This window comes from Chamaea fasciata, unplaced genomic scaffold (genome assembly GCF_029207755.1).
Source record: "Chamaea fasciata isolate MVZ Bird 193981 ecotype frontalis unplaced genomic scaffold, bChaFas1.0.hap1 SCAF_3, whole genome shotgun sequence".
Taxonomy (NCBI): domain Eukaryota; kingdom Metazoa; phylum Chordata; class Aves; order Passeriformes; family Sylviidae; genus Chamaea; species Chamaea fasciata.
In genome coordinates this window covers 44,427,063-44,441,005 of record NW_027094088.1, presented here as the reverse complement: position 1 = coordinate 44,441,005, position 13,943 = coordinate 44,427,063, and the positions used below count along the sequence as shown (strand labels likewise).

Sequence of the window (13,943 nt, the reverse complement as noted above, 5' to 3'; positions counted from 1 at the left end):
AGTTTTTTTGGAGAGTATGTTTTGGGTTTTTGGGTTTTTTTTTAGATTTTTTTCCCCTCTATTTTTATGTTTGTCTAGGAGGATCAGAATTTGTTTGTATGTACATTCAGGTCAAAGTTAATACCAACTAATTTTTATCTGTACTGTTTCTTATGCAGCTGGTTCTTGAATTTAAAGTTTAAGTAGTAAAGCAGCTTATTCTTATTGGCAGGAAAAAAATTGATTCAAATGGTTCTCAAGTATTTCAGAAATACACAATTTGGCAAGCACAGTACCATAGTTACAGTATATTCTTACTAAGAATGTATTTCTTTGGTCTCGGATTTGTACTTAACAGGTCCAGTCTTGAATAACAAGATGCCTGTTGTTAATATCTTGGTGCTATTTAGTATGTTTTTGATATACTCTGATACAAAATGGAAACCTTTAACAGAAAAGGAACTGAAAAATATAACTGGGAAAGTCAGTGACTCAAAGTTGGTGACTCTGAAGGGTTACTCACTCCAGGTAACTTTTTGCAGTCACTCAGGATCAGAAGAGTTTATTTTTATGAAGTGGTCACATCTTATGTAGTTGAAAGGATTTATTTTATTGTTAAGGTTTTACAGTGTATAAATAGGAAGTATACCTTTTAGAGGTCTGTAGAGATTTCTCATTCAGGTAGTTTGTTTTACCCACATACATGGATTTCTGCTATTCTGTGCAGGCTGGAAAAGAGGTTTTGCATTTACCCTAGTGTAAAAAGACGTTAATCCTCTGAACCTTAGCTGAAACTTCACAGACTTCAGAATTCCCCAGATTACTTGATTCAAATTCCAATTCTGTTTTTATATGGCTACTAATTATCTTTTTCCTCAGTTAAATTTGTATTGTGATGTGATTATCTGTTTAAAACTATAAACGTGTATGATTTCTTTTTCTGTTTAGGTACGATGAATGGATAAAGGCAGACAAGATAGTGAGACCAGCTGATAAAAATGTACCAAAAATTAAGCATCGAAAGAAAATAAAGGTAATTTTTCTCCCTTTTCTCTTCTGTTGCTCCCCTGTGTTAGTTTGTACACAGTTAAGTAATCCCTGCCTCCCTCCTGACCTTTTGATTGGCCTGCAAATGCTTATTAGGCAAAGCAACTTTGTAGTCTTTTAAATATGGATACTCTTTTCATCATGGTTTTGGCTTTTCTCCTTGAGGTGAGGAAGGCAAGCTTCTGTTGCCTTCTTTCCTGAAGTTTTAATTCAATGTGTGTAGTCATTTACAGAAAAGAAATGAGAAGGATAACGGTTATTGTCAGTGTTGGGAGGCAGCTTGAGGGGGTGAAATTTGAGAGCTCTCTAATTCTGCGGAGCAAACCTATGGACCAGTCCATATGCATGGGACTCTATAATTTTATTGCCAAGATTTCTTTTAAAGTTGTTTCTTCCACAGCTGATATTTAGGCTTAGATGATGATATATGTCTTGGACAGTGGGCTGCAAGGAAGTTTTCCTTCTGTTACTGCTGAGCCTGGTGTCCTGCAGTGCCACTACTCCTCAAGCACTGGTTGTGTTTGTTTTCCCATTTGTTTTAGTGTTGTCAAAGTCCCTGTATTCAGTAGAAAGGTCTTGGCATGGAGTGTAGAAAGGTGTTTGAAGTCCTTTAAACAAAGGAGAGCTTTCCTCTACAGATTGTATGTTTCAGATAACTGTTAAGCATTGTTTAATTGTAATCCATGATAAGATGTGTGCTCCAATGAGAAGAGTTTTTGTATCTTTTTTTTCACCTAGAATAAAACTGATAGAGAAAAGGAAGAGAAGTATTCTCCTAAACCTTGTAAATTGCGACGTTTGTCAAAACCCCCTTTTCACACCAGCACATCACCGGAGACTGGGTCCAAACTTGACAGCACTGAAGCCAAAAATACTGAACAAGCTCCTGTTAAATCAATAGAAATTACTTCTATCATTAATGGGCTACAAGGTATTGTACTTAAAAGCTTTTTCCAAACTCTGTAAATGGCCTTTAAACAGGAGTAAATGACAATGTAGAATAACTGATACAACTAAATGCTTGAATCTGTCTGGCTAATTATAACATCATCTTCAGAAATAACCCTTGGACAAAAGCAGTGTTGGCAATTTCTGTGAATTCAGTATGTTAACAGTCGATTACATTTTGTGTTGCCATCTTTTTTGTTTGTTTGTTTGATGTGGAGCAAAGCATTTTTGCTTCCTATCTAATTTCTAAATTTTCCATTTTTGATTTACCTAAGCTATAGGACCCATTATTCATATCTGCATGTCTGTTGTTGCTAGCACTGTGTTCCCCTGCCCACACATTTACTGCAGCATTTTAATACCTACTTGCTCCTCTTCATTCTTAGTTTATAGCATGCTTCCAGGGAAAGAAATCATGTATGGTATAGGTAGTTTGGGTAACAACAAACTTCTGGGGAAGCCGTGTGAATTTAATAATCACTCCACTTATTCGTACTTGAATGACACTGGCCACTGGGTTCCAAAACTGTAGGTAGAATAACAATCAACATAATCCATATGCTTCATTTCCTTAGGAAATGAGAAACAAAAAAAACCCCAAAAAACCCAATTAGCGATGAAACTATTATTAGTGTGATAATTATTCTGTAATTGACTTTACAGATCAAGGAGTTACATACATACATACATTTATATGCAAACACACACATATGGGCATGTTTGCATATATATGTATATTTGAGCCAATTCCTGTGTTTCTCCTTGAATCCGTATCTTTTTGCACTAAATGAGATTGCTTTTGATTTCTTCTGAATTATGTATCTTTGTTCTTTCAGTTTCTTTATTGCTGACCCTGAATTTTCTTGCAGTTGTCCTACATTCTTCTTGTCCATTTGTTTCCCTATGTGCCTTTATTGCTTTCACTTCCTTTTTCCAGGCTGATCATCAGGTTGGTTTGTTAGAGAGTATCCAATGTGTGTGTTGTTGTTCTGTCCTTTAGACTCTGGATTTTCCAGGGAAAATGATGACTGTGTTATGGGCCTTAGAAAAATGGTAGAGAATGGTAGTATTTGTAACCCATAAGAAATATGTAAGGGCATCTTTCAGTTTCTGGTTTGGGTAATTGTGCAGAAAGTTTGTATTTTATGGATTAATGCACTCTACGCTTTCTCTACCTCTTCAGAAATTCCTGGAGATGTGCTGTATAACAGAGAATCTTCCTAGTTTCTAATCTAGCAGTTATACCATGAGTTTTTGAACTCTTCAGGAGATAACATTTAAGAGAGAGACTGCTAGAGATCCCTGTAGCATGTCTTCATATCTGTACAGTTTTCTTCAGTTGTTTTTTTTTTGTTGTTGTTGGTTTTTTTTTTTTTAATAATTCTTTGTAACCAGAATCAAGACAAACTTTTCTTGTTTTGTTTTTGTTTTGTTTGGATTTATTTTTAATTAGCTTCTGAAAGTTCTGATGATAGTGAGCAAGAAGATGACCAAAGTGCCCCAAATGTACATGCTGATGGCAAAGAGGAATCTCAGCCCGAAGCCATAAGCCAAGACAAAAACGAACTCCGTCTGAAAGAACAGAGCGGTTCCTCCCTCCCAGAAGAAACTAAAGCTCTTACAGATGCAGCAGTGCCCAAGTCTGTATCCAAGTCTCCTGAAAGACTGCGGAAAGAGATGGAAGAGTTATCTGAAGACAGTGACTCCGATGGAGAAGACGAAGCCACGAAGAAGAGAAAGGATGGAAAGAAGGAGATCCTGGATAAGACAGCAAAACCGCAAGTGAAGCGCGGTAAGCGAAGACACTGCGTTGCAGAGGAGTCCTTAAAGACAGTGTCACCGAATAGAAAGGATGAAAAGTCCAAAAACAAAGACTCCCTGAGTTTAGAAAATAGCAGTAACAGCTCCTCGGATGAAGATGAGGAAGACAAATCTAAACTGAAAATCACTCCAACGAAAAAGTACAATGGACTGGAGGAGAAAAGGAAATCTTTACGGACAAGTACTTTCTACTCTGGATTTTCTGAAGTGGGAGAGAAGAGAATAAAGCTTCTAAATAACTCTGATGAAAGACTTCAGAACACCAGAGCAAAGGATCGAAAAGATGTATGGTCAAGTATCCAAGGACAGTGGCCGAAGAAAACGCTGAAGGAGCTGTTCTCAGACTCTGATACTGAGGCTGCTGCCTCTCCTCCACATGCTGCTCCTGAGGATGCTGCAGCAGAGGAGCAGCTTCAGACTCTTGCAGAGGAAGGCATTTCTTTGCCTAACTGTGAACTTGAAAAATCTTTGCCAGCAAGTGTGGATGTTAAACCTGTTGAGGAGAAACCGACTGAAGTGGGTGAGAAGAAAGTTGAATTTCCAAGCAGTGGCAGCAATTCAGTGCTAAATACGCCTCCTACAACTCCTGAGTCACCTTCCTCTGTAACTGTAACAGAGTCCAGTAGACATCAGTCCAGTGTCACCGTCTCTGAGACACTGCCACCAAATCAAGAAGAGATACGAAGCATCAAAAGTGAAACAGATAGCACAATAGAGGTGGACAGTGTGGCAGGGGAGCTGCAAGACCTCCAGTCTGAGGGAAATATTTCTCCAACAGGTTTTGATGCCAGCGTCAGCTCCAGTAGTAGTAATCAACCAGAGCCAGAGCATGCTGAAAAAGGTAAAGGAAAGGGTAAACAGAGCTGTCTCCAACCTAACCAGCTCTTATTTCTAACATTGCTGATGTGTTCTCATTCTGTTTTGGTTAGGGTGCAGGGAAGTTAGTTGTTGGAGGAAGTAGTAACCTGCTGTCCATTTCAGATGTGTGGAAATGGCATAATCATCTCATGAATAAAATGTAATCTGCCAAGCAAGTTCATTGGCCTTTCATTAGAAATTGTGGTGGTTTCACTGAGGGACAAAGGATAAAAGAATGAATATACTGGATATGGCAAAAAAGCCCAGAGCAAACTGTAATAGCTTGCGTAAAGAACATTTATTGTAGCAAGATGGAAACATTTTCAGCACCCTCCTTAGAAGCAGGAGATGCTTTCCTTGCATAAAATTTGATTCTCTGTAAGTTGTTTGTTTTGGGGGAGAAAGCCCTTTTGCTGCTAGGGTGCTTTGGCGGTCATTCCTAATTAGTATTTTTCTAGAACATTAACTTCATAAGATTCAAGTCGAGCTGATAAAAGCATTGACCTTTTCAGCTATGTTTCATTTTCATATGTGATTTTTCAGATTGAAGTTCCTTTCCTGAAACCCCTAGAGACTGGGGGATAATAAACACTTGTGCACATGATGTCGCTGTACTGCTGCCTGCTTTTTAACTGCTGGCAAGGCAAGATCCAAAAGCTTTTTCCCGAAAGTGACTGTCTGTTTCACAGTTCAGTCAAAAGTATAGCTACTTTCACTGTATTTTAGTGGCTAAATTTATGAACACAAAGGAAAAAAATACATTTTGTTTACAATCCTGAGACAAGTGGGTTTTCTTATCTCTGTAGAATTTGGCTAACAATTAGCTAATTTTTTTCAAAATGCCCTTAAAGGTGCATTACCTTCAGCTCTCTCTTGGAAATGTTCTTCTGAAAGTATGCAACAAAATGTGTTTCCGTATAGGAGAGAGTTTAGAGGAGGTGAATGTGTACCCCTTGATAAATACACCCATATTGCTTTGCTAATTAGAGCTGTGTAGGTTTAGAACTTAAGTTGCTCAGGGGTCTTTTATATGAAGGTAGTTTATTGACACTTGAAAGAAGTTTTACACTATTGTAGAAGAGTATTTTTACATGCATTAGACTTTAACTTCCTCTCTGATTTTGTCAGCATGTTACCTGTTTCAGAAAATTGGGTTCCTGAACTGAAATTGTTTTATTCCAGGGGTCATTTTTAATCTCTAAGTTGCATGGTCAAACGTGAAACAACGTTTGAAGAAGTCCTAAAACACTCTCTTTTAGCAGGTGTACTAGAATCCTTCCATGTTCCTTTTCTCCTTTTTTCCCTTGTAGTCACAAATACTGGTAGCTTTTTCCCTTGTTTTTTGTTTGCCTTTCTTTTCTTTCTTTTTTTTTTTTTTTTTTTTTTACTATTATCTAAGATTCTTTTTAACACCTTCAATCAATGTAACTATTGATCACAGATTATGGCTTTGTTTTTTTTTCCCACAGCTTCCAAGTACAGCAAACTTTTAAAAACATTTTTTAGTCCCAGTAGGTCTTGATAACTTTTGTAGTAAATGTATTCTTATTTAATTTACAGTATTAAAACATAGTAAATCCATGTGGTTCAAGAGAAATTCTGGTGATGCATATAGGAAAGTAATTTGTAATCATCACAAGTGCACTCTATGCAAAGAAACTTTGTCTGCCTTCATTATCTTCACCTCCTCTTGTCAATAGAAGTAGAAAACTGAGCTGCATTAAGGATAGACAGGAACAGTTGCGTTGTTGTATGCAAGCTTAAGCTTTGAAGTGTTTTGTGGGAGAAGTGCAAGCATTTATTTAATTTCAGTTTCTTTTTTTTTTTTTTTCCCCCAATTATAGTCTGTACAGGCCAAAAAAGACTTAAAGATGCTCAGGGAGGAGGCAGCTCCTCAAAAAAGCAGAAAAGAAGCCACAAAACATCTGTGACCAGCAAAAAGAAGAGTAAAACTAGTAAGTACCGCAGCTTAGTGTGAAATAAAAGGTGTGAAAGTAGCATGTCATTTGTTCAATAGATTGTAGGAGACGAAGTCTGTTAATAAAAAATGCATTAGGACAAAATGTTCTCATCAGGAAATTCTTAACACTGTTTAAATTAAGAAACTGCTCTACCTAAACGCTAAAGTGTTTTCAAGTGTCTTGTATTATTATTTCTGGGCCTATTTCTAAGAGCTCCTTTATATTGTGTAATTCAGGAAAGCCAAGAAGAGTGGATGTTTCACACATGGCAGAATTGAGACAGGTATCTCTGTATCATGATAGCTACCTGCTTTAGAGGGGAGACTGGGATCTGAAGGAAATTGCACTCAGTATTTTCTGTGAGACGAGTTTTTAGAGGTCAATATCTCTACCCTGTAGCAAATATGAAAATTCCATAGAAATACAGATTCTTGTTTTCTTCCCATGCTGTCTGTTACATCTACAGTAAATAATGCAGCTTTTGCAGTTTTTTGTAGTTATAGAAGCTAATTGGAACAGAAATCACAGTACTGGGTAAGGGAAGCTTAATAAAAGCAGAGGTGTGTTAGGGGTGGTATGCACAGGTGTCTGGGAGACAACAAGATCACTTACTGCTTCATTTCACTGTTAATAAAAAAATACCAGGAAAAAGCTAGAGGCTGAAGCCTGGAGGATGACTGCAAAAAAATGGAGTTAAAGCAAGGATAAAAAGCATATGCCATGCCTTTTTTCCTCTCTCTCCCCCAGCTTCCTTCCCCTCGTTCTATTAACAGCTTTTACTAAAAGTCTGTACTTGCTGGTCTGGTATTTGCTTTCACCTCACCTGTCTTTCATGTTCATTGATCTCCTCTTTATGTTTTCTCATCCTTTTTAATTCCGTTTCACTGCTCTCCTTTCATAATCCTTATTCCTACCCTCACCCCAGAAATTAAAGTAACAAAACAAACTGAATTTGCAGAAAAAATACACTATTTTTAGCCTTGCCTTTCTTTGTTCCCTTGGATTTGGGGAATTTACCCCTTTTTCTCAACCTATGTCTTCATCAGTAGCAAAACTTCAAAGCTACTGTCATGTAGTCCTTGGTATGTGCTCTTTTTGTTAGACTTCAGGCACTACTGGATGTAATAAGGAAAATAAATAGATAAAATGTGATTCAGCTGTAAGCAAAAAAAAAAGCTTTGGGCAAAATTCTGGTGTATCTGTTAAACTGCTTTTGTGGCAGCTTCAGCTCTTGCCTTTGCATTAAACCCAACACCAACAAGCAGCTGGCCGAGCTCTTTCACACGATATGTCTTGGGTATTCAGTTTCTCCTGAGCAGATCACCAAATCATAAAGGCCAGAAGGTTCAGGGCTCATTTTGTCAACACCTGGGGGCAGACACAACTGAGGCATACATTTTTCTTCATAAATATAAATTCAATGTGTTTTTAAAAACAACTCTGACAATTAAGGTTCTACAGATTTCCTAGGCATTTTGTTCCACTGTTTTGCTAGACTTGTGTTGAATTAGCCTCTTGTGCCTGCTTTCACTTCAGTTTTATTTTAGTAATGCTGAAAAACGTCATCCTTTCAATCGTTACTCATAAATATTGTCTTTCAGATAGATTTTCTTGTTACTCTCCTTTAAATGGTTTGATTAAAAACCTGCGTTCAGTTCAGCTTGTTGCTTTATAGTTAAAGTTCTTCTGTTTTGGGTCAGCGAAAGATCTTTTTCCAAAATTAAAAAACTTTGTCATCTTTTCTGAGGAATTTGTAGATTATGTCGCACATGTTCAGATTATTGATAGTGATTTTAGTAGAGCAAAATTAAAATAAAGGTGACATGAGGCTAAGAAAAGGCTGTTTGCTCTGATTTCTGCTATACATGTCCTAAAAACACAGTCAAAGGTCTGTCTGTAACTGTTAGCTCTGAAAATGGGATAGAGGTTTATATATATATATTGAATACTGCATTAGAAATTGATGTTAGAAAGAGCTAAATAGGAGATGGACCATAACAGTCAGTCTTGTGAACTTTTAGAAAAAGTACAGTCCCATGAGCAGGCAGATGTGTGTTTCATTTTGGCCCCATAATATACCTGGTTTGTGCTTCAGTCATGCAGACAGCATCAAGCCAAACTGCTACACCAGGATGGATTCTGTTGTTTTAAAGTAAAGGATTTGAGTCAAATAAATTGCCATTGTATGAAAATCAGCACAAAGGTTGCTTCTGACAAGCTTTAGTTCGGGCTTTGTTTTGTAACAACGTCGTCTTGTTTCTTCAGCAAACAGCAGCGATAGCGATGAACTATCAGCTGGTGAAAGTGTGTCCAAGTCTCAGTCAGCAAAATCGGTTTCTACTGGCATGAAATCTCACCAAACCAAATCACTCACAAGAACACAGTCTCCAGGAAAATGTGGTAAAAATGGAGAGAAGGAGTCTGATCTCAAAGAACAGAATAATCGTTTGCCCAAAGTTTACAAGTGGAGTTTTCAAATGTGTAAGTATTTTCTTGAAGACACACTTAGTGTCATCTTGTGGCATAGGGTAAAAAGGCTTTTTGAATGTTGTGTATTTTGGCTTTCTTGTTTCCATCCTTAATTTGCTTAAGCTTATGATCCTAATTTTTAAATTTTTTTTAAAGGGGTTGTTTTTTTCTCTGTTTTTTTGCAGTTGCAGCAAATACACTCTTCCAGGACTCTTTTTAGATCTGTCTCCTGAGCTGCCTTGCTGTTCTCATTGTGCTGTGCATACCTGTCATTCTGGCATGAACATTATCTGCTCTGTGTGCTTCTGTTGATATTTCCTTGCTGTTTTATTTCTCATTTTCTAGTTGTTGTTCAAACACTTAGGTGATTGATTTGTATTTTTTTCCCTATCCATATTGCATTATTGAACCAGCACATGGTTGCTATTTCTAGTATTTAGAACTTCCACTCTGTTTGTTTCAGTCAAGCTACAGGGGCAGCTAGGGGTGAGTAGTGTGGAAAGGATCCTGCATTTGCCGATCTGAAAAAGAGATTAGTGGCATATTAATTGCCTCATGTTAGTGCAACTTAACAGTTGAATCTGACTTTGCTGGGTTTGTTTCTTTTTTTAATTTCCTCTTCAACTCTGAATCTCAGCATTAGCCTACTTTTAAAAGTATTTTTCCCAGTAGTTTTTCTCAATCAAGTTACATTCTGGTGCTCTTCAGGAGTATGTAATGTAAAAGGTCTTTATTGTCACTTACTGCCCTGTTGAGATTCACTGTACGCTTTCCTGGTGCAACACATTTGAAGGGCTTTTGCTCCTTCCTTTTTTTTTACCTTGGCTTCACTCTTTTCTTTACTGGCAGAAGTTGGTGTGTGGAGTGCTGTTTGACACATTTCCTGCTGAAGATGAGTCAGACACTTAAACTTTCCTTACTTTCCCACAGCCTAATATAATAGAGACTTTTGATCCTTTGGTATTGCCTTCAGTGCATGTTGACGTAGTGAATTTTGCACCCCACAGTAGTTAAAATGATTCTTAAATGCTTTTGGATGGAGTGTCTCCTGTGTGGCTTCCCTGGACTAAACCAAGAGTTTCTCCTGCCTGTGGTACCCACTGCTGTGTGCCATGCTGTGGAGAGCTCCCAGCTGGAAACAGCCAGAGGGGCAGCTCCTGTGCTGGCCGTGTCCAGCAAGGTCGTCCTGTATAGTTTTTCCTTGTGGCACATATGCTAGGGACTTCCCAGTGTCTGGGGCTAAACTGAGCTCCAGCAAGGACTGAAAGCAAGAGGCTCAAAGCTAATTTTGGCCCTGATGTTTTCATCCATTGTCTGAACTTTTTTTATCCTTTTCCTCCTTATGGAGAAAGAAATGCATTTTTTTTCCTCTCCCAATTCCTTTAAAAGTCCTCAAAAAGTGTAGGGCAGTATCCTGTAAAGAATAGTAAAAAATGAACGAATTTGGGGTGATAAAGAGCAGCTGCTGTTGTTTCTTAGCTTTGCTGTCCCCTACCTCAAAGCACATCACTAAGATTTGAGTACCGTCTGCTTCGCTGTCATCCAAAAGTGCTTGGAAATGCTTCAATACAATCATTAACAGAGATTGTTTAACTTGCAGCTGACTTGGAAAATCTGACGAGTGCCGAGCGCATAACAGTTCTCCAAGAAAAACTGCAAGAAATCAGGAAACATTACCTGTCCTTGAAATCTGAGGTGGCTTCCATTGACCGAAGGAGAAAGCGCTTAAAGAAAAAAGAGCGGGAAAGTAAGTTCTGGAAATGAAATTCTGCTTTTAGAGGGCTTAATTGCATGTCATGTGAAGGTACCGGATAATTTGCAGGGAGACATGTGGCATTAGGAGTGTGGTTTTGTTTGAGTTTTGGGAAATGCTGTGTGCAGGTATTTTATGACCATTAGGAGGATCAGATACCCAGTGACTGTGGAAGGGGAAGAGCGTTATCAAGGTGTGCAATCTGCTCACTTTAATGCTCTTGGGGTACTTCATACAGGAAAAAAATATACAGAAAATAAACTTTTCTAAGCAGTGAACAAAGGGTATTAATAATTCCTCGTTTTTCTTCAAGTTACAGATAAATTTACTGTAGTATTGCTTGTGGGCCTAGTTAGTGCTTTCCCTTTAGGATAAGGGGTTTATTCCATGACTTTAAGGGAGACCAGTTAAATTGAGTGTTTCCTACACAAACCAGGCAGTGGAGGCTGGCTTTTTTGCATTGCAAGGCCTTGGTTGCTGGAGTCAATAAGTACCAGTGCTCGCTGCTGAACAGGAAAACATGTTTATTGGTTGATTTATTAATCTCTATAACCTGTGTTTTCCTTTTGCTGTGCAGGTGCTGCTACTACATCATCTTCCTCCTCATCACCTTCCTCTAGTTCCATTACGGCTGCAGTTATGTTAACGTTAGCAGAACCATCTATGTCAAGTTCATCACAGAATGGAATGTCAGTTGAGTGCAGGTGACAGCAGGACTTGCCAAAGCACTTTGCACTTAATGGCTGCTGAGGGCCACTCTTTTTTTTTTTCCTTTTTTTTCTTTTTTTTTTTTTATACTGCACAGTGGCACAAAATTCAGACAAGCACTATTTTGTATTTAAAGTTGTTTCTTGACAAGCTAACTTTGCACTTAAGTGCACTTTTATGAAGAAAAAGTACAACAAACTGCTTTTCCTCAAGCAATAATTGTTTCCAACTTGTCTGGGAATTGTAAGTCTAGTGACTCATAAAGGCCTTCCACTGTGGCAAATGGAGGCTGTTCACTGCCTGTAGAGACAGGACAATAAGTATATAGTTGTTGGGGTGATCTAAATCAATGTGGTAAGGCTTACTGTATTCCCTGGTATTTTGTTAAAGCTGGAACATTTGATATTTTTCCATTTATTTATGACAAATATTGAAAATATTTTCATTTGTACAAGCTAATTGTTTTTTAACTGCTAAGTCACCTTATAGTGGCTTTAATTGTATACGTCAAGCACATCTATTCAAAACCTGCAGTTAGTAAGATGTCTGACATCAGTCCTGATAACCAAATATGAGGATTCCTTTAAAAAAAAAAAAAAAAAAAAAAAAAAGACTGACTAATGTTTACAGGTTTGAATTAGGCTTAAATAGGTTACTCTGGGTTTTAAGAACCCATTAATTGGAATGAAACTACTGTACTTTGCCATTTTTCTATAAAACAGTATTTTTTTTTAATTTTGATAAAATACATTATGAAAAAGAAAGAAAATGGCTAACAAACTGTATTAAATCTTAATGTATAAAGATTGTATTCAGCCAGTTTAAAGTGTATATTTATTCATAATGGATTATAACAGGTATATTTTTGTGTTTTCTTGTAAATGTTTCTTTTCCCCTTAAAGCAACAAATATTTCATTTGTAATGCTTATTTTATTACGAGTTTCAAGGAGAGGACTTCAAGAGGGAGTATGCTGTGAGGTTATAATTTGTGGTTGCTGATACCAACACTGCCACAAAAGGGTAGTTGTTTTTAAAATAACTAGCTAGCCGAGTGGTAGATGTTTAATTTTTTAAATGCCTTGTATAAATTCCAAAACCAACTTCAAAATGTTTTCACTTGTATTGATTTTATGTTGAAATGATCCCGAGCTCTCTCCTGTTAATTCTATACCTTTGTAAGACATTTGTATATTGCGGAAGTGTTCATTCAAGCTATTTAATACCTGGCACTGTTAATACACAGTACTTTATTGTACAGATTGTTTTACTGTTTTAATTGTAGTTCTGTGTACTTCTTTTGCCTGGGGAAATAGGGGCTGGCATGTTTTTCTTTGTTTTCTGGCAATACAACATGTATGAATTTGAAGCATTTTGTTTGTAGATGCTAGAGTGTCAGAATCCTTTTCATTTGACTTTTCTAAGAAAAGCATTTTCAGTCTTCGTAGTGTGCGCTTAAGGGTATAACTGATTTTATTGAAAATGGTTTCAAAGTATTCAGAATTGTACAGGACTGTAAAAATTTGTTGACAGACATTGAAGGAAAAGCTTATAGAAAAAAAGCTATAAAATATATATTAGGTTCTGCAGAAAATTGAGAGTTATGTAATATATTGTACAAATGTAAGCAAAGGCCTCTGAAATAAAATGCCATAGTTTGTGAATCCCTGATTTTGTTTCTAACAGTTTAATTAAGCAACTTTAGTGTGTTCATGAAAATCACATCAGGCTGCAGAATCAGTTTAGTAAGTGATCTTTGGTGTGCTGTAATGGACATATAAAGGAAGATAGAGCACGTGCATTTGCCTGATTTTCCTCTTTGTGATTAATTCAAATCCATCTTTTTCAGCAGAAGGTGAAGGCGTGGCCCATCATTAAGGCAGAGCCAGTTGAAACAAACTACTGGCTGTAGTTCAGGTGACCAAAATATAGTTACACCAGCAAGGTGACCGATTACTCATGAGACTGGCAGTAACAACCCATGATAAATAAGCTTTGGAAACATTGACTGTGCTAAAAATTACAATGATCCAAGACTGATGGGTAATTTATGCTACTTAAGGGGATACTTTCATCTGTTTAAGTTTAGTGGAATCAGAGTCATGGTAGTTCAGTTCAGCTTAGCTTTTCAGTTTCAGTTAGCATAAGGGGTATTGATGTAACCGGGAACTACATCTTGGCAACCAAGATTCAAATTCATCTCTTCACTCACTACTAGTTCTTGATCAGCTCTCAGTTTTAATGCCAGCATATTTGATTTGATGTGACAATTACTGACTCTGTGATCTGGGGGGAATTTGTTTACCTTTTTAAAACAGGGATCATTCGTCATCTCCCTGCTCCCAAGTCAATAAATAGGATTCTTTATTTTCCTTAATACAGAGATTATTTAATTTTCATC

General features: G+C 37.3%; 1 protein-coding gene across 3 annotated transcripts in view; it reads left to right on the top strand.

The window, feature by feature from the left end:
* The window catches only part of ARID4B (AT-rich interaction domain 4B), an 87,977-nt gene extending 74,751 nt beyond the window's left edge, over window positions 1-13,226 (top strand). For 2 of the 3 annotated variants that reach the window (XM_066178807.1, XM_066178808.1), the window contains exons 18-24: window positions 928-1,012; window positions 1,765-1,957; window positions 3,428-4,636; window positions 6,498-6,608; window positions 8,880-9,095; window positions 10,684-10,830; window positions 11,414-13,222. In XM_066178807.1, the coding sequence (XP_066034904.1) occupies window positions 928-1,012; window positions 1,765-1,957; window positions 3,428-4,636; window positions 6,498-6,608; window positions 8,880-9,095; window positions 10,684-10,830; window positions 11,414-11,544 (2,092 nt within the window). In that variant the 3' untranslated portion in view covers window positions 11,545-13,222. Of the gene's footprint in view, window positions 1-927; window positions 1,013-1,764; window positions 1,958-3,427; window positions 4,637-6,497; window positions 6,609-8,879; window positions 9,096-10,683; window positions 10,831-11,413 lie in introns of all 3 variants that reach the window. The other variant, XM_066178809.1, reaches the window with a different exon arrangement.
* The last annotated feature ends 717 nt before the right edge of the window (window positions 13,227-13,943 follow it).